This window comes from Mirounga leonina, unplaced genomic scaffold (genome assembly GCF_011800145.1).
Source record: "Mirounga leonina isolate KUSES-001 unplaced genomic scaffold, KU_Mleo_1.0 Mir_82, whole genome shotgun sequence".
Lineage (NCBI taxonomy): Eukaryota > Metazoa > Chordata > Mammalia > Carnivora > Phocidae > Mirounga > Mirounga leonina.
Window position 1 is genome coordinate 28,059,934 of NW_023270825.1, and position 26,629 is coordinate 28,086,562.

The 26,629-nt window shown below is 39.1% G+C and overlaps 1 protein-coding gene across 3 annotated transcripts in view; it reads right to left on the reverse strand.

The window, feature by feature from the left end:
• Positions 1–25,843, reverse strand: part of RBM25 (RNA binding motif protein 25) — a 58,342-nt gene extending 32,499 nt beyond the window's left edge. The window contains exons 1-6 of one of the 3 annotated variants that reach the window (XM_034992944.1): positions 25,672–25,843; positions 17,016–17,132; positions 16,783–16,903; positions 10,705–10,754; positions 7,423–7,590; positions 1,218–1,275 (exon numbers count right to left, since the gene is read on the reverse strand). In XM_034992944.1, the coding sequence (XP_034848835.1) occupies positions 1,218–1,275; positions 7,423–7,590; positions 10,705–10,754; positions 16,783–16,903; positions 17,016–17,057 (439 nt within the window). In that variant the 5' untranslated portion in view covers positions 17,058–17,132; positions 25,672–25,843. Of the gene's footprint in view, positions 1–1,217; positions 1,276–7,422; positions 7,591–10,704; positions 10,755–16,782; positions 16,904–17,015; positions 17,133–18,394; positions 20,104–25,671 lie in introns of those variants that run through there. The other 2 variants (XM_034992945.1, XM_034992946.1) reach the window with 2 other exon arrangements.
• Between the last annotated feature and the right edge of the window lie 786 nt (positions 25,844–26,629).

The window sequence follows — 26,629 nt, forward strand, 5'->3', positions numbered from 1 at the left end:
GGTGGCTCAGTCGTTAAGCGTCTGCCTTCGGCTCAGGTCATGATCCCAGGGTCCTGGGATCGAGCCCCGCATCGGGCTCCCTGCTCTGCGGGAAGCCTGCTTCTCTCTCTCCCACTCCCCCTGCTTGTGTTCCCTCTCTCGCTGTGTCTCTGTCAAATAAATAAATAAAATCTTTAAAAAAAAAAAAAAAAAAGCTCTTACCTCTTAGAGATACACGCTAAAATATTTACAGACAAAATGATGGATGCTTGGGATTGCTTAAAAAAAATATGAGGAGGGGCGCCTGGGTGGTTCAGTTGGTTAAGCTACTGCCTTCAGCTCAGGTCATGATCCTGGAGTCCCCGGATCGAGTCCCGCATCGGGCTCCCTGCTCAGCAGGGAGTCTGCTTCTCCCTCTGACCCTCCCCCCTCTCATGTGCTCTCTCTCTCCTCTCATCTTCTCTCTCAAATAAATAAATAAAATCTTTAAAAATATATATATATATAAGGAGGAAATGGACAGAGTACAGGTTAAGCACAATTGGCCATGAGATGATAAATGTTAAAGCTAGGTGACAAGTATGTAGAAGTTCATCATATTATTTTAATTTTACATATGCATGAATTTTCCCATAATAAATACTGTTTAAAGAATGCACATCAAACAGGTGCTTTGGGCACCTGAGTGGCTCAGATGGTTAAATGTCTGCCTTTGGCTCAGGTCATGATCCCAGGGTCCTGGGATCGAGTCCTGCATGGGGCTCCCTACTGAGCAGGGAGCCTGCTTCTCCCTCTGCCTCTCTCTCTCTCTGTCTCTTATGAATAAATAAATAAAATCTTAAAAAAAAAAAAAAGGTGCTTTTACCACCAAGAATGAAAAGAACAGTTTGCTTCTAAGACTAACAGGTCATCTGACCATCTGTTCTGCTTTCTTCCTAAGTCCTAATTGTTGAATGTTGATCATATACTCCTGCTCTGCAAAAAAAGGACTTTTCAAAATAACACTATAAAAAAACAGACTAATTTTTCCTCTCCTACCTCTTTCCTGTTAATACTTTTCCACTTTCTAAACTCAACTCAGCTAAATCTTCCCAAATGCCTTTAATCCTATTCCAATCAGAAGGAAGACAAAGAGTGCTGACAGAATACTCCCATGGTTAAGGGCAATGAGAGCAAAACATGCAACAAGTGACTTAAGCATACAGATTAAAATTATCTCAGTAAGAAAAATAACCTACCTTGAAGTTTTCCAGATGCACCTTGTACTCTCTTCCAGCTCAAAACCAAACCACATTTCTTAAAAAGAAAAACAAAACAAAAAATGATCATTACCATTTAAGAAAATCACCTAAACAGTACTAAAGAGCACAACTGATATTTCCACCAGGAGAAAGATAAAAGCAAAAAGCAAAAAAAAAAAAATCATACCAGCTATGAGTCCTTAAAATTCTCTCAATCCCCACATACCTATTATATGAAAGAAATCTATAATATAAATTCTTATTTGCAGAGAATTGACTACCTTTTAGATTTTATTTGGGGGGTGGGGAGATAGCGAAGAGTGGGGAGAAGGGCAAAGGGGGAGGGAGAGGAAGAGGGAGAGAATCCCAAGCAGACTCCACGCTGAGCATGGAGTCCAACTCAGGGCTCGATCTCACAACCCTGAGATTACAACCTGAGCCGAAACCAAGAGTCAGACACTCAACCAACTGAGCCACCCAGGCACCCCTTGACTACCTTTTAATAAATTAGAAATTTTACAGCATTGGGGCACCTGGATGGCTCAGTCTGTTAAGCGTCTGCCTTTGGCTCAGGTCGTGATCCCAGGGTCCTGGGATCGAGCCCCACATTGGGCCCCCTGCTTGGCAGAGAGCCTGCTTCTCCCTCTCCCACTGCTGCTCTGCCCACTTGTGCGATCTCTCTGTGTCAAATAAATAAACAAAATCTTAAAAAAAAAAAAAAAAAAATTTTACAGCATTATTTATCCTACTCGGAATGTATACATAAAAAAACAAAATTACCAATATTATAATTTTTAAAATAAACTATAGAAAATTCAAGTAAAAACTCTGAATCCATAGAGATCATGTTTTAAAACACACATCTATATTGGGCGCCTGGGTGGCTCAGTTGGTTGAGCGACTGCCTTCGGCTCGGGTCATGATCCCGGAGTCCCTGGATCGAATCCCGCATCGGGCTCCCTGCTCGGCGGGGAGTCTGCTTCTCCCTCTGACCCTCCTCCCTCTCATGCTCTCTGTCTCTCATTCTCTCTCTCTCAAATAAATAAATAAAATCTAAAAAAAAAAAAAAAAAACACATCTATATTACAAAGAACTTTTTTTAAAAGATTTTTTAAAAGTAATCTCTATAACCAATGTGGGGCTCGAACTCACTACTCTGAGATCAAGAGTCGCATGCTCTACTAACTGAGCCAGCCAGGCGCCCCTATATTGTAAAGGATTTTTAATAACATGGAAAAATGCTTGATATGGAATGCAAAAATAACATGGGACATGAAATTGCAGATAACATAGTAAGACTTTAACTATGTAAAGAAAAAAAATTTCCGTAAATCAGAAATATTAATAGGGCAGGTTGTCTGAAGAGTAAAACATTACATTTTGTTGACGTTCAAATTTTTTTATATTATTTCTCTTTTTTATATAAACTTACTTATTTGAGAGAGAGAGTGTAAGCAGGCAGAGGGGCAGAGGGAGAGAATCTCAAATGGACTCTGCTGAGCAGGGAGCCCGACACAGGGCTCAATCCTAGGACCCTGAGATCATGACCTGAGCTGAAACCAAGAGTTGGACACTCAACCAACTGCACCACCGAGGCGCTCCAAACATCATTTCTAATTAAGTAAAAACCAGAAAGTTAAAAAACACTTATTTGTAGGAAATGGTAACTGAACATTGCCTGTCAAAGCTGAGAATGCATGAAATTTTCACATCTCCCTTCAGAGAAACTAATAAAATGATTATCAAGGAATATAAAAGATAAAAATCCATGAGGTCAAACATTGTATGAGCAAACAGCAAAATTCAACAAAATTTTGAAAAGAAAAAAGGCAAATGGAAGGATGGGAACTCATTCAGTAGATCAAAGAAAGCTGTAACTTAAGGATCTACAGATAAAGATACTGATAAGAATTAGGCTAATTGATTCTACAAAGCCAAGTCATCTGGACTGGAGGTAAAAGGTAGCCACAGTGGAGAACGGGATTGAAGGATGAGGCTGAATAAAAACAGGTGCTTGCGGGGCTCAGTCGGTTAAGTGTGTGCCCTTGGCTCAGGTCATGATCTCAGGGTCCTAGAATCAAGCCCCACGTCCTTCCTGCTCAGCAGGGAGTCTGCTTCTCCCTCTGCCCCCACCCATCATGCTATCTTTCTCAAATAAATAAAATCTTAAAAAACAAAAACAAAAACCAGGTACTTGCCTGACAATATGAATATGGAATAATCAAAGCCTCAGTTCTTTTCAAGCCAACTACTTTACTCCCCACCCCTAGAGAAGATAGCCTGCAGTCTTATAGGCAACTATACTTAATAATCTCCATCCTCTAAAGATGTGGTATATATAGATACAATGGAGTATTATGCAGCCATCAAAAAATGAAATCTTGCCATTTGCAACAACGTGGATGGAACTAGAGTGTATTATGCTAAGTGAAATAAGTCAGAGAGAAACAAGTATCATATGATCTCACTGATATGAGGAATTTGAGAAACAAAACAGAAGATCATTGGGGAAGGGAGGGAAAAATGGAACAAGACGAAACCAGAGGGAGACAAACCATAAGAGACTCTTAATCTCAGGAAACAAACTGAGGGTTGCTGGAGTGGCGGCGGGTGGGAGGGATGGGGTGGCTGGGTGATAGACAGTGGGTAGGGTATGTGCTATAGTGAGTGCTGTGAATTGTTTAAGACTGACGAATCACAGACCTGTACCCCTGAAACAAATAATACATTATATGTTAATAAAAAAAATAATAATAAATAAATAAAAATAATCCTATACTCACTAGGCATGAAACTGGAAGTCTTCTAGAGAAACCAACGAGCACCAAAGAAAAGAACTCCATATATTAACATTCAAAACCTCTACCTGCTGGCTAGATTACCCTCCAATGATGCTCAATATTTTACAAACCCAGCTTATTTATGCATACAACAACTTTTTTTTTAATTTTAATAAATCTCTACACCCAAAATGGGGCTCGAACTCACAATCCCAAGAGACACACGCTCCACTGACCAAGCCAGCCAGGCACCCCCAAAAAACTTTAATCCCTAACTCTTAAATATGAAGACAATCAAGATCATTAGATATTTAAGGAATGCCTTAAATGAAAAATGAAAGGAAGAGATAAATTCAGGAATGAAGCTTCAAACAAAACACTGTGCTGCACATATAAGTTAAGAACAGGTTTAAAAGAGGTTTTGGGGTGCCTGGCTGGCTCAGTCAGTTAAGTGTCTGGCTCTTAATTTCAGCTCAGGTCTTTATCACAGGGTCATGTGTTTGGGCCCCGTGTTGGGCTCCAAGCTGAGCATGGAGCCTACTAAGGGGAAAAAAAAAAAGGGAGAGAAAGAGAGAGCTTTCAAATAGGATATAGGAGATATATATATATCCTCACACACCTGCACACAAATATTCACAGCACCATTATTCATAATACCCAAAAAGTAGAAACAACTCAACTGTCCTTCAACTGATGAATGGATAAATAAAATGTGGTATATCCATTAGATGGAATATTTGGTCATAAAAAGGAATGAAATACTGATATAAGCTACAATATAGATGAAACCTGAAAATATTTTAAATGAAAAAAGACAAAACATGGGCGCCTGGGTGGCTCAGTTGGTTGAGTGACTGCCTTCAGCTCGGGTCATGATCCTGGAGTCCTGGGATCAAGTCCCGCATCGGGCTCCTTGCTCAGCGAGGAGTCTGCTTCTCCCTCTGACCCTCCCCACCTCATGCTTTCTCTCTCTCTCAAATAAATAAATAAAATCTTAAAAAAAAAAAAAAAAAAAAGACAAAACATGAAAAGCCGTACATATTCTATGATTCTGTTTATATAACATGCCCAGAATAGGCAAATCTACACAGAGAGAAAGTAGGATAGTGGCTGCCATATGCTGGGGAGAGGAGAGAACGGAAAGTGACTTATTGAGCACAGGGTTTCTACTTGGGGTGATGAAAATGTTCTGGAATGAAGACAAGGTGATTGTTTGTACAACTTTCTGAAAATACTAAAAAAAACCCACTGAATTATACATTATAAAAGGGTGAATTTTAAGGTCTATGAATTATATCACAACAAAGATGGTTTTTAAAAAATGACTTCCCGATGTTCTTGTAAAACTAAAGATAAACATGCCCTAAGACTCAGAAATTCCACTTCTAAAATAATACATGATAGAAATTTTTTCATGTGACTGAGGAAGACATATTACCTATAATACAGCAAAACATAGTATCAAGAAATAGAAACGGGGCGCCTGGGTGGCTCAGTTGGTTAAGCGACTGCCTTCGGCTCAGGTCATGATCCTGGAGTCCCGGGATCGAGTCCTGGGATCGAGTCCCGCATCGGGCTCCCTGCTTGGCGGGGAGTCTGCTTCTCCCTCTAACCCTACCCCCTCTTGCACTCTCTCTCTCTCTCAAATAAATAAATAAATAAATCTTTAAAAAAAAATTTTTAATTAAAAAAAAATTGTTAAGCTAGAGCTATATATATGTTAGGTGAAAAAAGCAAATTACGGAGTACAGAATTAAAACTTGTGAATTATAGATTCCTATGAATATACAAATATGTAATTAAAGTAAAAAATAGGAGCACCGGGGTCTAAGTGTCCGCCTTCAGCTCAGGTCATGATCCCAGGGTCCTGAGATCGAGTCCTGCATCAGGCTCCCTGCTCAGTGGAGAGCCTGCTTCTCCCTCTCCCTCTGCTACTCCTCCTGCTTGTGCTCCCCTGCTTGTGCTCTCTCGCTCTCTGGCTCATTCTCGCTCTATCTCAAGTAAATATAAATAAATCTTTAAAAAATAAAAATAAAGTAAAAATGCACACAGGAATGATAAACACCTAATTTAGGATAATGGATTTCCCCGGTGATTACCTCCGTGGAAGAAAGAAGTGGGAATCAGGACCAACTATAATGTTTTATTTCTCTGGGAGAAACATCTGAAGCTAGTATCATAAAATATTGAATGTGACAAAGCTGAGTTTTGTGTTTTAACACAAGGATCATACAACTTATAAAACAGAAATGGCAATAAAATCAAGAAGGAAAAGATTTTAAAATAACTTCTCTAAAAAACAGTGGAGATTATGGAGGGAGGAAGTACAGGCACTGTTGTTTTTCATCATAAAATCGTTTGGTATTATTTCACTTAATGCTCATTTATCACCAGGATAACAATTGTTAAACTAAGACAAAAAGGAAAACCAATGACTTCACAAACTCGAAAGAACTTATTGTTTATCCTCAGAATAAAAACCTTAAAAGCAATTAATCACCACTAAATGCTAAAATCATTGTTTTAAAGGCTGCCAGGGGAGGAGGTGGTATGAGGGGTGGGGGCTGGGGGGAGAATGATGCAACTCAAATGGTCTCAAAACATTAACCCAGAGATTACTTATTAATGACAAAGGGAAACAAGGTATCCTTACAATAAAGAGATGCGACCACCTTAACCAAGTTACTAAGCTGAACATCACCAAAAACAGGACCAAGAGACGCCACGTGCCTCTTGTTATGCTGCACTGAGAACATCATCCATGAACCATTCTTGCAAAAAATGCTTACTCTGAATCTATGAGCAAAGAGTCAAATTCAAATTGAGACATTCTGCAAAAGATCTAAACTCTTCAAAAAATGTTAATGTCATGAAAGACAAAAACAAGCAAACAAAAAAAAGGACAGGAAGGTATTCTGTATTACAGAAGTTGTCTAAAGAGGTATGACAATTCAACGCAATGTATAATCCTTAACTGAATCACAGATAAAACAAAAAGCAGCTGTTATGAAGATTACTAAGGAAATTACATATGAACTATTAAGTATATTTAGATAACAATACTATATCAGAAAAAAACCCCAATACTGTAACAGCCTTAAATTTCTTAAGTGTGATGATGGTTTTATGATCATAATAGGAAAATGCCCTTGGTCTTAGGAGAAACAAGTATTTAGAGATGAAAAGTCATGTCACAACTTACCCTCCAACTATTGAGTAAAAAAGTGTGGTGTGTGTATGTAGAAAGTAAATGTGGCAAAATGTATTACAAGAATGTTCATTTTACTATTCATCCAACTTTTCTGCAGAATTGAAATTTTTCAAAATAAAAAGGAGAAAATAATTAGAATCCTCTTTCTGCTTTTTCATAAATTTGAAATCCATAACAATAAAATTTAAAAATGAGAAACAGTTTAACTTACAGCAAGGAGTTGTCTTATAAGCATGTCTGAGGCTTTCTCAGAAATGTTGCCAACAAAAACTGTAGTAGTGGGACCACAATTTTCATCATTTTCTTTAGCCTTTAAGCCTGGGTGATCCTTTCTTGCTCCCAAATGCTTTCCAACCATGGACACAGTTGGTACTAAAACCTAGAGTGAAGAAAAGCAATAAAATTGGAACTGGCAATTAAATTTCCTATCATATTTAAAGTAACATTAGTCTAAAAACAATTTTAAAGTACTAAGTATACGGCACATTATTAAAGGTTCTACATACTTAATCTAAAGCTTCTATCATTTTTCATTAATGCAAATTTATTCATGACAAGTTCCACTATTAGAGTACCTTTTTTTTTTTTAACAAGATTTGAGAGAGAGCATACATACAAGAGAGGGGACGGGCAGACGGAGAAGGAGAGAATCTCAAGCAGACTCCCTCTGGAGCCCCGATGTGGGGCTAACGACCCCTGAGATCTAAGGACTCTGAGATCATGACCTGAGCTGAAATCAAGTCAGACGTTTAACCGACTGAGCTACCCAGGCACCCCAGATTACCTTTCTTTTGAAAACAACTTGGGGGGCGCCTGGGTGGCTCAGATGGTTAAGCGTCTGCCTTCAGCTCGGGTCATGATCCCAGGGTCCTGGGATCGAGTCCCGCATCGGGCTCCCGGCTTGGCGGGGAGCCTGCTTCTCCCTCTCCCTCTACTGTTCCCCCTGCTTGTGCTCTCTCACTCTCTGTATCAAATAAATAAATAGAATCTTTAAAAAAAAAAAAAAAAGAAAAAGAAAACAACTTGGAAAAAGCAAATAAAAATAATTTGGATGAAAATTTTTTTATATTTAAGACATAATTCTTAAATGTCTAAGACATCATAAATCATTTAAAATTATCAAATAAAACTATCAAATAGATCCAGGAGCTTCTTCACAACTCTACTCTGTACGAATATAAAAGCAAATTTCAGGATGCCTGGCTAGCTCAGTCAGTTAGGTATCTGACTCTTGATTTCAGCTCAGGTCGTGACCTCAGGGTCCTGGGATACAGCCCCGCATCAGGCTCCATGCTCAGGGGAAGTCTGCTTCTCCCCGCCCCCATCTCCTTCTGCCCCTCCCCCACTTGTGCTAGCTCTAAAATAAATAACCCCCCCAATTTTTTTTTAAATAAGAGCAAACTACAATTATCCCCACTAATCCTCTGACAGAGCATTACTAATATTCTCAGAGCACTCTCCAACACTTAAATTTTACCTTTATCAAGTTAGTTACTTTTTTTCTTTTTAAGATTTTATTTATGGGCGCCTGGGTGGCTCAGTTGGTTAAGCAACTGCCTTCGGCTCAGGTCATGATCCTGGAGTCCCGGGATCGAGTCCCGCATCGGGCTACCTGCTCGGCGGGGAGTCTGCTTCTCCCTCTGACCCTCCTCCCTCTCATGCTCTCTGTCTCTCATTCTCTCTCTCTCAAATAAATAAATAAAATCTTTAAAAAAAAAAAAAGATTTTATTTATTTATTTGACAGAGAGAGACACAGCGAGAGAGGAAACATAAGCAGGGGGAGTGGGAGAGGGAGAAGCAGGCCTCCCGCTGAGCAGAGAGCCCGATGTGGGGCTCGATCCCAGGACCCTGGGATCACGACCTGAGCCGAGGGCAGACGCTTAATGACTGAGCCACCCAGGCGCCCCTCAAGTTAGTTACATTTTTTATTTTCCCTTTATAACATTCAAATTCCCAGAGGAAGAACAATCCTACGGATTTTTGTATCTGGAATTGAATTTTGCAAAACATCCACAGCAGGCACCGAATAAATAATGGTGAACTGAGGAAGCTGCTCCAAACCCCAACGCCCACCTTTGCCTAGGATGAAATGCAAGAGAGTAAGAGTACCTGTCACGTGGAGGTTTTCCAAAATAGCCAAACAATGGGTATCCAATGCAAGAAAAATTGTACTCCCCCTTGATCTGCAGAACCACATCATCTTAGTGATCTGCCTCACAGCAGATTCCTGTTTGCCCACAGAGTTACCATCTCCTTTTTAATATGAATAATACTCCCCTTCCTCCCTTTTCAAAATCCACAGGTAGAAAAATACTTGAAAGTAATGAAATCTACCCTTCTCATAGTGGAATTCCAGATGAAGTCTGATGCTCTACCACTTAACTCAAAGAAAAATTCTGGTTAAACAACAGTTAAGACGGTTATTATTTATTCATGTGTTACAGCATATTAGCATTCTGAACTAATATACTTAGAATGTACAAAAGCTTTGATGAATGTGAAGAATTAAGGCATAAAGTAGACTGAATAATAAAACACTTTAGCAGAGTAAAGGCTTCAAGAAAACTTTACAAAGCTTAAAGATATCATACCAGAGGACAGAGAAAAAATAGTTTGGAAGGGGCTAAAAATCAGGTGAGAGGAAAGGATGGAAATATATTCAACACAAAATTCACTTCAAAATTTAAATTTCTAGGGCACCTGGGTGGCTCAGTTGGTTAAGCAACTGCCTTCAGCTCAGGTCATGTTCCTGGAGTCCCAGGATCGAGTCCCACATCAGGCTCCCTGCTCAGTGGGGAGTCTGCTTCTCCTGACCCTCCCCCCTCTCATGTGCTCTCTCTCATTCTCTCTCTTTCAAATAAATAAAATCTTAAAAAAAAAAAAATTTTTTTTTTTATTTCTACTAGAATCATTTCTACAGTCTTTTTTTTTTTTTTTCCTTTTATGAGATTAAACATGTCTGATCACTCTCCTACCTCCCAGGACCAAGACAAGAGTAGGGAATGATAAAAGAGCCAATGTCCTAAATCTAAAGTAACAAGAATATGAACAGTCTAGAGAATATATGTAAATAGGGAGCCTGTTTTAAAGGCAACTGCATAATATGCATAGCTGAGTGAAAATGATACTCAAATAAGTAGTATGATATACATGGATGCTCTCACTCCCTATTATTCTTTTAAATACTTAAAATAAGGGGCGCTTGGGTGGCTCAGTCATTAAGCATCTGCCTTCAGCTCAGGTCATTATCCCAGGGTCCTGGGATCGAGCCCCGCATCAGGCTCCCTGCTCCGCGGGAAGCCTGCTTCTCCCTCTCCCACTCCCCCTGCTTGTGTTCCCTCTCTCGCTGTGTCTCTCTCTGTCAAATAAATAAATAAAATCTTTTTTAAAAAAATAAATAAATAAAATAATTTAAGTTTATCAAGGTTTTTTTTAGCTTTAGAAGCAGCAACACAACTGTATCTCCTAATTCCTCCTTAAAATCATACTTACAGTTGGAGCAGGAGCCATAATGCTCATTGGTACAGGAATCATTGGGGTCCCTAAGAAAAAAGCATATTAAAATCTTATGAATACAAGTATATATGACTATATTCTGTATCAATTCCATGGCACACAAATAGGTATCCTCACTCACAGTTAATTTAAGTTGAAATATATGACTGATGGAAATGAGATATTGATGAATGCCTTATTTTAAAAAGCAATGTGGTACAGGCTGGTCTATATAAACTTACACAACAACAAAAAACTATTCTAAAAGCGAAGACTAGGGCACCTGGGTGGCTCAGTCGTTAAGCGTCTGCCTTCGGCTCAGGTCGTGATCCCAGGTCTGGGATCAAGCCCCGCATCGGGCTCCCTGCTCAGCGGGAAGCCTGCTTCTCCCTCTCCCACTCCCCCTGCTTGTGTTCCCTCTCTCACTGTGTCTCTGTCAAATAAATAAAATCTTAAAAAAATAAAATAAATAAAATAAAATAAAAGCAAAGACTACCACTACAACATGCTTTTGTCTCAGGAGTTTAAAAATCTGGACAGTTACTGATTCATGTTCATCTGATTCAGTACATCCTGAAAGCCATTAACTTACGCAAATACAGATTCACTTATGGCTAAACATGGTATTAATGAATCCTTTAAAAGTTAAAAAAAAAAAGGTATCAAATGAGAAATTAATCTAGAAACCTAGAATCTTGTTATTGCTGGTTAATAAAAAGAAACCCCATGCAAAAATTTGACCAGCCATCTCAGTTCGTTTATCTCTAAGACAATCATCTGCTGGCTGCACTGGGCTATTATTGACATCTTAGTGATACCTACATTTTTGTTTTCAACTACACTGTTTACCAACCAGTGACTACTGCATTGAGTGTTCATGTGTATATAACTAATGAAAAAAATCTTACCATCTGAGCACTAAGAAAAAGAATGCAATGAGGGCAAAAATCAGTGAAAGATTTGTCTACTTTTCTTTTCTTTTTTTTTTAAAGATTTTATTTATTTGAGAGAGAGAATGAAAGAGAGAGCATGAGAGGGGGGAGGGTCAGAGGGAGCAGCAGACTCCCCGCTGAGCAGGGAGCCTGATGCGGGACTCGATCTGGGGACTCCAGGATCATGACCTGAGCCGAAGGCAGTGGCCTAACCAACTGAGCCTCCCAGGAGCCCGATTTGTCTACTTTTCTAATATAAATTTTTAAATGCTTCTAAATACATCTCAAAAAGTTCTGAAATTTCTCTTCAGTTCAAATTTAACATCAACTTAAGAGAATTCTCCAGCTAAGACTGGTAATAAATTCTTTGACAGGGGCGCCTGGGTGGCTCAGTCGTTAAGCATCTGCTTTCGGCTCAGGTCATGATCCCAGGGTCCTGGGATGGAGCCCTGCATCGGGCTCCCTGCTCCGCGGGAAGCCTGCTTCTTCCTCTCCCACTCCCCTTGGCTTGTGTTCCCTCTCTCGCTCTCTCTCTCTCTGTCAAATAAATAAAATCTTTAAAAATAATAAATAAATAAATTCTTAAATGTTTAACATTATCCATTTATTTTCCAATATAACTTATTTAAATTAATTTTTAAATGAGAAAAATCAAGATTCCTGTCAACATAGTCAACAGAATACTGTATAAAATAGAAAAAAAACCACAGAGGTGCCTAGCTGGCTCAGTCAGAGAAGCAAGGGGCGCCTGGGTGGCTCAGTGGGTTAAGCGTCTGCCCTTGGCTCCGGTCATGATCCCAGGGACCTGGGATCAAGTCCCACATCGGGCTCCCTGCTCTGCGGGGAGGCTGCTTCTCCCTCTCCCTCTGCCTCTCCCTCTGCTGGTACACGCATGAGTGTTCTCTCCTCTCTAATAAATAAATTCTTTTTAAAAATAAAATAGGGCGCCTGGGTGGCTCAGTCGGTTGAGCGACTGCCTTCGGCTCAGGTCATGATCCCAGGGTCCTGGGATCGAGTCCCACATCGGGCTCCCTGCTCTGCGGGGAGCCTGCTTCTCCCTCTCCCACTCCCCCTGCTTGTGTTCCCTCTCTCGCTGTGTCTTTCTCTAATAAATAAATAAAATCTTAAAAAATAAATAAATAAAAATAAAGAAAAATTCAGAAAAAGACAGTGGGAAAAAAATTTTTTTTTTTTTTTTTTTTTTAAGCAAGCTCTACACCCAACATGGAGCTTGAACTTAAAACCCCGAGATCAAGAGTTGCATGTCTACAGAATGAGCCAGCCAGGCACCCCATTGCTTTTTCCTTTTTAACAGTTACTAAAAGCTTTTTGGGTTTTTTTTAAAGATTTTATTTAAAGCACAAGCAAGGGGAGAAGCAGGCAGAAGGAGAAACAGGCTCCCTGCTGAGCAAGGAACCTCATGTGGGACTCCTGACCTGAGCCAAAGGTAGATGCTTAACCGACTGAGCCTCCCAGGCGTCCCAACAGTTCTACAAGTTTTACAGTTATGTTTCCTACCTCAACTTACTAATACCATACAATACAGAATTCACAGTGGAAAATGTATTTCTACTCATTACAAAGATCTACACATGCTAAAGTGAAAAGAAACAAAGAACACAAAGAGTGAACAGCGCAGTACTAGTTGAGTTTTTAAAAAAAAAAACAGGGTGCCTGGGTGGCTCAGTTGGTTACACGACTGCTCAGGTCATGATCCTGGAGTCCCGGGATCGAGTCCCACATCAGGCTCCCTGCTCAGCTGGGGGTCTGCTTCTCCCTCTAACCCTCTTCCCTCTCGTGCTCTCTGTCTCTCATTCTCTCTCTCAAATAAGTAAGATCTTTAAAAAAAAAATTTAAAAATTTAAAAAAAACAGAAGTGGGGAAAGGGTAAACATAAGCAAACACACCAGGATATGCATAGTATGTGTCTGGAGAGTTACACACTAGAAACTGTTAAGAAAGGCTGTTTGGGGGAAGGAAATTCTCAGGAACCATAGGGGGAAAAAACTTCGTTTTTCTATACGCATGTATTACTTTTTAGGGAAAATTTATGGTTATTTTTCAAATTGATTTTCTAATTTAACATAGAATGTGACCATCACACTTAGAGTTCAATTAATTGCACTAACAGGCAAGAAAAGAAAATTATACATGAATATGGATATTATGGTCTTGAATTACTTCCCTAGTTTAGCGTATTATTTCATTGTTTACCTTTTAAAGTATTGATGCTACACACAGAATGCAGAATGAGCTGCAACTAAAGTTTGATTTATCATCTAAATATATTTCCCTAAACAGAAATGATACTGTATGCTGTTGTAAATAGAATCAGAATTAACAGGTTACCACTCTGAATAAATGCCAACATCAGTATGGCAATGACCAACAGTCAAGAAGAAAAACTGACAGTCTGCTTTTGGGGTCTGCTGACCCATCTTAAAAAATTATGCAGAGAATAGTCTTAAGAGAAAAAGGTTTCATTTACTTCTACTTCTGTTTAATAATTTGGTATAATGTTTATAGAAAATGTTAAATTTAGTGTTTGCTTTTTAAAAATTCAAAGGAGGGCGCCTGGGTGGCTCAGTCGTTGAGCATCTGCCTTCGGCTCAGGTCATGATCCCAGGGTCCGGGGGTCAAGCCCCGCATCGGGCTCCCTGCTCCGTGGGAAGCCTGCTTCTCCCTCTCCCACTCCCCCTCCTTGTGTTCCCTCTCTCACTCTGTGTCTCTGTCAAATAAATAAATAAAATGTTAAGAAAAATAAAAATAAAAATTCAAAGGAATTTAAAATCTTTTCTATAAAATCAATCTCTTTAGAAGGAAATTAAGGCACTGATTTTTCACGGTCACCTTCCCTGATTCTGAATAAGTGATTAAGCTTCATTCCCAACCCCTTAAATTTCTTCACAAAGAAATAAAAAGTAAACTATTCTTTCCTTTAAAACTATAACATAAGGATTTTTAAAAAAAAGTATCATGGTTACTAGTAAGGGCTAATAGATCTTATGAGACTAGAAATTTATGAACAAAATCAGGATATATGAACCCCCCCAAAATTGTTGCCCAAATGAAAATGGCTCAGGACACTGTCATTCTTATGTTATTAATCTGTTAGATGGTTGACAAATAACTTTATTCAGTTTTCTGTTAACATTATTCTCTCAATCACCCTATTCAGCAGAAATTCCTTTGTATAGTACATTACAGAACAGCTAAATTACAGACTAAAATTCAGTAATTGTTCCATGATATAATAAACTGGCTCTAATTAAATTTTTTAAATTTAATTTAAATACGCATTTCAAACTATACCCCTGGCAGCAAGTGGTAACAAATACACATCCATGATTACCTAGGATAGCTTAAAACAAGTTGCTACAAGCATAAATGTCTTAAAAATTTGTACAAATTCTGCATTCTATTCCATGATATATATGCATAAGTACTTGTTCTAACTTTTAAAAGTATGATTTACCCCAAATTCCTGAAGTATTAAATAATATTCCAGAAACATTGCCATGTTTATCTTGTGGCTTTTCACACCTCCTCCAACACTGCTATATACTTGACCTAGGAATAGGGAGGCCGCCACAGCTGAGCCTCTAGAATATATGTTATGAGTTAACAACCCAACTTATGAGCCAACTTCAATGTACTGTTGATTTCTCAAGAGTCAAGCTCTTTAGAAAAACACTGTAATTTCAAATAGATCATCCAACAGTTAAAAACAGGTCTCTGATATAAAGCTTTCCTCAAACAAAATACTTCCCGATGATTTACAAGAGCATTCGCTGATTTCGGCCTGAATTACAGATTCTAAATGAAAAAAAAAAACTTTTAATATGCAAAATAAGGAGAGCTCTTAGGTATGGTCTTTTGGAAGGGAAACTGATTTTGTATAAAATGTTTTCAGTCCCACTAAAGTATAAAAATATCTGAACTACCACCCATAAACCAAAGGAAAACTCTTGCTCTCCCAGGCCAAGCAATGTTAATTATGTACCTTAAGATAATGGTTCTCAAACATGGGTTCTCTAAGCTATGCTTAAATACTTAGGAATCCCTTGTTAAAAATTGTTAAACTTGTTAAAAATAAAGATTCCTGGGCCCCAGTATTTGAGGATCTGAATCAGTGGGTTGGAGTGGAGCTTGAAAAAAATTTTTTTTTTAAACCTCAGAGAGTTTTGGCAAGAGGAAGCTTTTATATGGTTATTTGGAAAGCTCTCCAAAATATATTGTCAAGCATAAAAAAACAAGAGGCAGGGCGCCTGGGTGGCTCAGTCGTTAAGCGTCTACCTTCGGCTCAGGTCATGATCCCAGGGTCCTGGGATCGAGCCCCGCATCGGGCTCCCTGTGCCACGGGAAGCCTGCTTCTCCCTCTCTCACTCCCCCTGCTTGTGTTCCCTCTCTTGCTGCATCTCTGTCAAATAAATAAATAAAATCTTAAAAAAAAAAAACAGTAGATAAAAAAATATATACTTAGGGGCAGCCTGGGTGGCTCAGTAAGTTAAGCATCCAACTCTTGATTTCGGCTCAGGTTATGATCTCAGGGTCATAAAATCAAGCCCCGTATCAGGTTCCTCGCTGGGCGTGGAGCCTGCTTGGGATTCTCTCCCTCCTTCTGCCCCTCCCTCCCGACTCACTTGCTCACATGCATGCACGCTCTCCCTCTCTCTCTTAAAAAAAAAAAAAAAAAGAATATGTACTTAGAGCAGCTTGTAATATGCATTAAAAACTATCTGGAAAGATAAACTAATGAGCCTGTTTTGTTTCCCTCTTTTGGTAAGAGAATAATAGCAACAGTTATGTGGAAATGTGAGCAAAATTTTTCACTGTATACCTTTTTAACTATTGAATCATATGAGTTAGTATGTATTTACTGGAATATGTATTATCTGTTTTTTTTAAAATAAAGGTGTTTCTTAAAAATCTTCCCAGATGAAAAGAAAAAAAAAAAATCTTCCCAGATGAATTTGATACTCAGCCAGATATGAAAAGGACTGTCACAGGAAAATAAGATACCACATTTACAGAAGGATGTTAACATCTTTACTAACACACAGTCACATACATATCATTTTCCTAAAAAAGCTATAATGACCAAAGTACAGGTTAAAAATAACAACAGTATCCACAAACTTACCTGGAGGTACAGGTGGAGGAAAACCAGGAAACTGTGGGGGTGGGATCCCTGGTGGGAGTGCTGGGATTCCCATGGGAGGGCGATTCAAATGAGGGGGGAAAGACATTCTTACTGCAGCGGTCTAAAGAAAAAAATCACGACAAATCATTTTATTTGAAAACTTTGCAATTTGATATGCCTGGTTTGTTGGCCTTCATTTTTAGAGTATCTGCAAAATTCTAAAGTTTTCTTACCCAAAGGAGTTGGCAAAGACCCTCTTTTCTCTGTCTGTCCATTGAGAATTTTTAAAACTTAGATCTTTTCTAAAATAAGTTCCCAAAATGTACACGATCTAAATTCAGGATAGACTCCTACAATCATATGGGAATACATATAAAGGAAGAAAAAAATTTTGAGGTTCAGTTAATATCCAAAAATTAAATACCAAACATCAATGAATTTTTTTAAACCAAACTCAGAATCCAGGAAGATTATCTAACAGTTTTTTTTTCTTTAAATGTTCTGATGCATTCATTTTTTTACACACATCAGCACCGTAAAAACTAAATCTACAAAGTTACACAGTATTTGTTGATTCAATGTTGGCCAGTTCCTCAAGGATAAGTGAATGCCTCAGTGAACTATAACCCTGAGAGGGAAGAAACCTCCTGACATCAGGTCACATACTAACCACTCAGTTATAAAAAGAACATACAATTTGTGACAATGGGAAAATTTCCTAATTTTTGTTAAACTTAAAAGCAAACCCCTACAGGCTCCTGGGTGGCTCAGTCCTTAAGCGTCTGCCTTCGGCTCGGGTCATGGTCCCAGGGTCCTGGGGTCAAGCCCCGCATCGGGCTCCCTGCTCAGCGGGAAGCCTGCTTCTCCCTCTCCCACTCCCCCTGCTTGTGTTCCCTCTCTCACTGTGTCTCTCTGTCAAATAAATAAATAAATATCTAAAAAAAAAAAAAAAAAGCAAACCCCTTAACCATTCATGAATGAAATTCAAGAATCAGAAACTAACATTTTTTTTAATACAAGAATACATTGAACTGTTTCATTTGGTTTGTGATATTATTACTTAAAAGAAATTTAATTTTGGGGCACTTGGGTGGCTCAGTTGGGTAAGCGACTGCCTTTGGCTCAGGTCATAATCCCAGAGTCCCAGGATCGAGTCCCACATCGGGCTCCCTGCTCAGCAGGGAGTCTGCTTCTCCCTCTGACCCTCCCCCCTCTCATGCTCGCTCTGTCTCTCTCTCAAATAAATAAATAAATGAAACTTAATTTTGTCCTTTAGTTAAATGAACATAAATATTTAAGACTCCCGTACCACCAAATTTTATATTTTCATCAACATACTTGAGTGTCCAGAACTATTAGAAAAAGTAGAAAAACTACGTTAGGATGTCCTGGGAAGATTCCATGCACCAATTTAAAAAAGCAGCCAAAATAAGTGATCTCATACCAGTGATGGCACTAAATAGCAGTGATTTGATCAACAGGAGATATATCTGCCGGACACTAGGAAAAACTCCCCCTACACTCTGTAACTGAAGGGGTCTAGAGTTGTTGGAAGCTTGAAAAGAACATCTGTCTCTACTATTTTTTGTGTTTCATACATTGATTTACTCACCCTTCAGAAGAGAGAAGATAAAAAGTGCATGTCTTCCACTTCCTCGCCCCCTAATCCCAACAGTTTGGTATATATCGTTGTATTCTTCTAAATACCTTTCTATACACAAACTAATATATAATTATTTGTGTTTTTCTGCAAACAGTATAATCATACTATATTGTTAGGTGCATTTCTCCTTCATTATCATTAACATCTCTTCATATCAGTTTATTAAGTTCTATTCCAATCTTTATAATGCAGTAAACTACTATAATACAGGCATATAATAACTATTCAATCAACATGGATGGTTGGCTCCACATTTTTCCTCTTATAATACTGAACATTCTTGGACATATAAATCTATTCACCTGTGCAAGTAATTCTATTACACAGATTAGTACTACATTTATCTAACTTTACCTCCAAATCATTCTCCAAAGCTAGTGTACAAATCTATATCCCCACCACCAATATATGGGAATGCCCTTTGCTCAGAACCTCACCACTGCTAGAGTAAATCAGTGTTTAAATTATAACAATCTAATAGGTAAAAAATACTCTCATTTCAATATGCATTTCCTTAACCACTAATGAGGCTGAATATCTTTTTACCTGTTAGACATTTCTTTAAAACGATCTTAGAAAAGCATGCCCTTCAGACTCACAGCTGTTCTTCCTCAGTGTTCTTTTGACTTAATAAATTAGGATAATACAATATTCTATAAAATCTAAACTTCATTTTCAGAAAACACAATACACTTAAAATATTTAGAAAGCTTTACAAATAAAATAAATTCCTAGGATTTCATACACTTAGAAAATAAGGTATTGGAAATGCTTTAAAATATTAAGTATCAGCATAAATTAAAAAGGAAAATACAACTAATTAATGACTGTAAATGTGTTGAATTTTTAAATAATCTTTCTGTAATATTTTTTGCCCAAAAACAAAAACAAATATTCTATATAAAGGGGGCAGGAGTGTATCTCCTTTTAAAAGAGGGCTACTGTCCTACTTACAGAAACTCTTCTATTATCATTATATACTCTATCTCAGCACTTTCTTAGGAGAGCAGTTGATATTAATACCTGTTGAATAAATAAATCAATGAATGAATCAGTAAACCAATTTATTAAGAAGCTCCCATGTGCCAAGTACTATGCTAGCAATGACCCAGTGCTTAGCCTCACAATGTTTACAAAGACTGGAGCATGAATTCATCTCTAGAATTATTTATTGTCAAGTATTAGTTATAACTATTATTTTTTAAAGACCTATGTTCTTGGTGTTTAAATTATATTTCATGACTTTTAAATGTATAATTCATTATGTACAAGTTAACCAGATTATGTTTTAGTTTATGCCAATATATCCATTCCATTCACTTCTAATTTTTCTATTTTCTGTGTCCCTTTCATTTAGCACTGTTCATAATTTGCTTATTCACAGGCAAGCTTCAAAGGTGAAGGTAACCTTAATAAGATAATGGTCCCTCCTACAGTCAGAAAACTACAATTCTGGTAATCACTGATAAATATTAATGTTCACTTTAAACATCCTATAATGAGAGTATCAACCACTTTTTTCCAAATGAACTTTTGTTTTCACATATGTGAAAATGAGAATAAACTTTTATAACCATAAGCAAAGTTTATCAGTTTTTACCTACAATTGATAAATTATAATACTCTCATTACAAATTATATAGAGATTCGGGGCACCTGGGTGGCTCAGTCGTTAAGCATCTGCCTTCGGCTCAGGTCATGATCCCAGGGTCCTGGGATTGAGCCCCGCATTGCATTGGCCTCCCTGCTCCGCGGGAAGCCTGCTTCTCCCTCTCCCACTCCCACTGCTTGTGTTCCTGCTCTCGCTATCTCTCTGTCAAATAAATAAAATCTTTAAAAAAAAAAAAATTATATAGAGATTCAAATTTGGCAGGCACTTTGCAGAATAAAGTGGGGAAAAGAACTAGGGAGTGCTTTACTTAAATATGGTGGTCAGGCCTCACCAAGAAGGTAGGCAAATTGAACAAAGACTCCAAAGGGGCCTAGGCAGAAGCCTTGTATCTGAAGGTAATAGCCTTCCAAGCAAAGGAAACAGCAAATACAAAGAGCCTGAGGTGGGCATGGAGTGTTTGTGGGAGGAAAGCAAGGCCAACAGCTGGAGCAGAGTACTTGAGGAAAGTCAAAGATAAATGCCAAGTATTACTTGGGGGAGGGGATTCAGAGAATGTGGTACTTTGTAGGCCACTGTAAAGGTTTTGATTTTTACTCTGAATGAGACGGAAAACATTTGAAAGACTTTTGACCTGACTTATATTTTAATAGTGTCACTGGCCACTGTGTTAAAACTGGAGAACAAGGGTAGAAGCAGGAGTATTGCAATAATGCAGACGAGAGAGGGTGGCCTGGAATAGGTGGTAGTGGTTAAGTGTTAGATTCTGGATGCAGTACTTTGAAGGTAGCCATTGCTACTGAGGGATCATGTGTGAGGTTTAAGAAAAGAAATGCAAAGGTTATTTTATTAGCACTGAAATGACTTAAATGACATTTAAAAATACTTGTATGTTTCACTTTCCCTTTGGAGTGTTTCACTTTTAGAAGGGACTCAAGGCATTTTTACGTGCTAGGTATGAAACCTTAAGACCCAAAGTAAAAACAAGTACCTATGATGCAAGTGTTCCTTATCTCTAGTGTGGCAGTGGTCATATGGATTTATTATGCATTTGTCAGAATTAACTGAAATTAAAATGGGTGCATTATATTGTATGCAAATTTTCTCAATTAATCTCGCCTCCTCCATCCAAAACTTTTTCAAACAAAAAAAACTTTCAAATAAGATTTATCTCTACCACTCAAAATATGCCTGCATTCTGCTTTTCTCTTTTTCCTCTTTACACTTTTAAATCACTCCTTTTTTCCTACACCATTTACTGCTTACAACCATTCCTCCATTGCAGATTTATCCCAACAGAAAACAAATTATTTCACCAAGAATAGATATACTGGCTAACCCCATCGGGACACTGTGTGCCAGCCAAATTTCTGAATGGTTAGGAGGTAAATGAATCAACAGATTCTCCTTAGTAAACACTTATACAACTCATTCATTCATTCAACAAATATCTAGTTCCAATTGTCTGTCAGGTTCTTTTCTTTTCTTTTTTTTTTTTTAAAGATTTTATTTATTTATTCATAAGAGACAGAGAGAGAGAGAGGCAGAGGGAGAAGCAGGCTCCCCGCTGAGCGGAAAGCCCGATGTGGATGACCTGAGCCGAAGGCAGACGCTTAACCATCTGAGCCACCCAGGCACCCTGTCAGGTTCTTTTCTAAGCGTTAGTTTTATTAGCTCTGAAAGAGCAAATTTTAAGTTATTATATAGTTACACAGCCAGCCCAGTGGCTCTACACTGAATATATATGATATGACTATAGAAGGCATTGTTCCCTGCAGTTTATAGCCTGCAGGGTATAACGGACTGACATACCTGCCCCAGCCTAAGCAAAACGAAACCTTCAAAACGTCATTTTTCAAACTGAATTTCTACAGAAGTGGAGGAGTCTCCGGGAACTATTCCTAAGAAAAAGTGTTCCATGTCCAAAGAATGGGAAATGCTTTATTAACAAAAAGTTTCTTTTGCAGGAAAACTTTTCAGAGGTGTGAAAATACTCAAGTCTCTCAAAGGGGAGCTGATCTTTTTCTGAGATTTCCACTTAGCTGTTTTACCATCTTCGATGATTAGAAAGTACACTATCTACAGAGAAAAATTAGTGGTAGTCTGAAGCTGAGGTGGGAACAGGGAGTGACGTGCAAACAGGAAAGAGGAATCCTTTTTGGAGTAACAGTTGCACAACTCTGAACATTTACTAAAAAATCATCAAATTACACATTACAAAGAGTGTATTTTATGTGTTAATTACACCTTAATAAAGTTGCTTTTAAAAAAAAGCAATACCAATTTGGGGCAATTTCAGGCTAAATCCAATTAAGACCTGTAGATTAGACAATACTGCATCAATATTAATTTCCTGATTTTGTTCACTGTACTGTTGTTAAATATGAAAATGTCTTTATTCTAGGAAATGTACACTGAAGTGTTTAAGGGCTACGGGATGTCTCATCTGCAGCTTACTAGCAAAACACTTCAGAAGAAAACTATGAAGAAAAAGAGGAGAGGATAAAGCAAATTTGTAAAATGTTATCAATGGGGAATCTGGGTGAAAGGTATCTGAGAATTCTTTCTACTATTCTTGAAACTTTTTTGAAGTTTGAAATCGTACCAAGTAAGTTTTAAAAAGTAGTATCAGGGGCACCTGGGTGGCTCAGTCCTTAAGCATCTGCCTTCAGCTCAGGTCATGATCCCAGGGTCCTGGGATCGAGCCCCGCATCAGGCTCCCTGCTAGGCGGGAAGCCTGCTTCTCCCTCTCCCACTCCCCCTGCTTGTGTTCCCTCTCTCTCTCTGTCTCTTTAAAAAAAAAAAAAAAAAAAAAAAAAAAAAAGGTAGTATCAATTCTGGTGGTGTAAATATTATGTTCTTTTTCTTAAGTTTCAAAATTCAAAAAAAGGGCAGAAAAAAAGCTATTCAAAAACTTTAAGGCGGAGTCAATCTAAATCCTTTTAGGAATGGCAGTGGTAGTTGTCAGAAAAGACTATCAAGATTAAACAAAATACACAGAATATTTTTGTAAGACATTAGAAGACTCAATGACTACTTCTGCTTCCAAAGTTACAAAATAGTCAATATAATTTTTCTTTAAACCATACATAAATGAGAAAAGTACATAGCTAATTTGTGGCCCAAAAAGTTACTTGAAAATCCCAAACTCATATTAGATCTGAAGTAGTTACCAATGTTAAAAAGAACTCATTTTATTTTAGAAACATATTTAAAAGCTTTACCACAGTGGAATAAAAAGATACCAAACCACAAAATAAAAACACTTAGCCCAAACTATTATTAATATATATGGTGCCTATTTGCAACACTGGAACAATAAAAACATTTTCTTCCTAGAAGTGGTTTGGAACCATACCTAAATAAGGGGAAAACCTACTTTGGGGATCCCAAATGGAAATTTGAGAACCCCAAGGATTTTTTTTTTTATTTTTATTTTTTTTAAGTAGACTCCACACCCAGCGTGGAGCCCAACACAGGGCTTTAACTCACAACCCTGAGATCAAGACCTGAGCTGAGATCAACAGTTGGATGCTCAGGGCGCCTGGGTGGCTCAGTCAGATAAGTGTCTGACTCTCAATTTCGGCTCAGGTCATGATCTCAGTGTCTTGAGACCAATCACATGTCAGGCTCCACGCTCAGCAGGGAGTCTGCTTGAGAGTTTCTCTCTCTCTCTCTCAAATAAATAGATAAATCTTAAAAAAAAAAAAAAGAGTTGGACAAAAATAAAAATAAATAAAAAATAAAGTTGGACACAAGTGACTGAGCCACCCAGATGCCCCAAGAAGATAAATTATTTAATAAAAATATTAACTAATGTATTAATTTATTTCTGTTTACAAAAGTCTTCAACATACATTATCTCACTGAATCTCCCAAATTACCTGGTGTAGATGTATTATTCTCCTTTTACAGATGAAGAAGCTAACCTGTCCAAGGGAACACAATAAGTGGGTGGGAACCCCAAGGTCATCCCCACTATCCTGAAATTACCAATCCAAAGGCTGTTTTCACTGTATCACAATGCCTCTTTCTAGTAACAACATACCAAGAAGAAACTTCTGATTAAGGGTTAACTTTGATTTTATTTATAAAAGTCTATTCAGAGTACACTAGAAGAAATGTTAAGAGTCAGGATTAGGGCGCCTGGGTGGCTCAGTTGGTTAAGCGACTGCCTTCGGCTCAGGTCATGATCCTGGAGTCAGTCCCTGGATCGAGTCCCGCATCGGGCTCCCTGCTCGGCGGGGAGTCTGCTTCTCCCTCTGACCCTCCCCCCTCTCATGTGCTTGCTCTCTCTCATTCTCTCTCTCTCAAATAAATAAATAAATAAATATTTAAAAAAAAAAAGTCAGGATTAGGCTCTTAAATAACAATATCAGTTAACTTGGACTAAACACTATGTTACTTAGACACTGCACTAAGGATTTTACGTACGTTTTTCTCAATCCCCAGTCACAATAACCTATGAAGCGGATACTATTCTAATCCTCAATTTACAGATGAAGAAAACCAAAACTTCAAGAACAGTTAAATTAATTAGAACAGTATACTATCTGCTTGAATCATGAGGAACCGATGATCAACTGGATGCCTTTCAAGGCCTCTGAAGGTTTCTGAAAATCTTTTAAAAATTAAAGTTCCCAACACAACATAAAAATTGTTTATATTCTACTGCCAACTACCTAATTCAGGGTACTTCATACTATAGCAGCCCGGTACAACAGAAGTCCAATCTCTTCCTTCCTTTCGGTCGGCTCCACTCTGCCCAGTATCAAAATGGCTTTTCCATGGCAATATAAATCCACATTACATAACTTCAAAATAATCTTCATATTCCTAGATCTAATTCGAAAAACGTATTTAAAAAGTACTGAAGACCAAAGAAAAGAAAGAAAAAAGTAACACATTTTAATGTGGAGCTTGGTCATCGCCTAGAATGAATGGGGATATAATTTACTGCAACCTCCCACGAAGGAAGGGGGCAAGACCACAATACTCATCACAATCTTAAACAAGAGAACCAGGGGGGTTGCTAAAAAAGGTGGGCATTAGCTGAATTCGGGTTGGGGGAGTGGGGGAGTCTACTCGGTGGCGGGCTCTGAACGCCCAAAGAGGAAAAGAAAGAAATCCGTTGGTGGCCAGCACCTCGCTAAAAAGGGTGGGTGCTTGTTAGCTTGTAAGCAGAGCCTGGGGCAAGAGTGTCCTAGGCCCGGAAAATCTACAGTAGGGCTCCACAAGCTCGGGTTAGAAAGGGGCCTCGGAGAAGGGCTCCCAAGGGGCCGACCGATCATTTTTTGGCAAACGTGGAGCCCAAAAGGGCCGAGGCGATTCACTCTGTGGCGGACCGTGGAAAGGAAAAGGAAAGTGGGCGACAATGCAAGGAGGAAAGCTCTGGCAGTAGGTCCGGCCTCCACGGGCTCCTGCTGGGCCCACTGGTTTTCGAGGCCTTTGAGAAGTGGAGAAACCCAAGCCTCGTGCCCGTCCCCTCCCCCACCCCAACCCCCCTTTACCCCCAATCCCACCCCGGCCCTTTCGCAGCCTCCCTGGCTTCCCCTCCTCCCGCAACCGAGGTACCCGGTTTCCCGGTTCCCACACGCGTTCAGAGGCGTGAACTCACCCGCCGCTGAGGAAACAGCACGGTCTTCGCGGTCTTCCGAGCTCCAGGTTACGAGTGGGCTCCACCGGTTCGAGGTTTCTGCGCGCCGCTCACCGGGAGACTGGTTCCGAAGCGCCTACTCGCACAGGCCGCAAACACAGCCGCGCTGCGCGGGGAGCTTCTGGAGGTCTTCCTCTTGCCCGGCGTGCACTGCGGCCGGGAGAGTGAAGAGGAGAATCATAGAGAAGAACGCGTATAGATAGTCTTCTCTTTTGGCTCTGAATCACCACGCAGCGGCGAATAACCATAGAGAAGGAGCGCCTGGTGGGGACTAGAAAGGCTCGAGCTGTAAATTACGACCCACCCTGCCATATTTGATTGGAGCTGATTGAATCTTATGACTAGGAGACGCCATCTTGAGGTCAAGCTTCCGGTGCGCACGGGGCAAAGGGTGATAGAGAATTTCTTACTTTTTGTAGTTTGTGTTTCGGGACTTATAACTTTGCTCTGTGGCTCATTGAGGTTCGGTGTACTGCACACCGGGCCTCACCTAGTACCTCAGTGGAAACTGGGAGTGCTTAGCTTTCCCTGGAAAACAGCTACTCTTGATACCGAGAAATAACTGGCAAAGGGCGTGGTGGTTTCAAGTGTATGCGCACACCCCTGGTAGGGCCAGAGAGGTGGCTAAAGGTACTTGAAATACCTAAAACGGCCTGTGAAAGCTTTTAACATCACTTTCATTCTGTAATGTAAAGGTGCTGAAAAGAACTTCGCTTACTAGATTAACGGAAATAAAACTAGATTATTAGAAATAAACTAACGAGGGTGCCTGGATGGCTCAGATGGTTAAGCGTCTGCCTTTGGCTCAGGTCATGATCCCGGGGTCCTGGGATCGAGTTCCGCATCGGGCTCCCTGCTCCTTGGGAGCCTGCTTCTCCCTCTGCCTCTACCCCTGCTTGTATTCCCTCTCTCGCTAGGT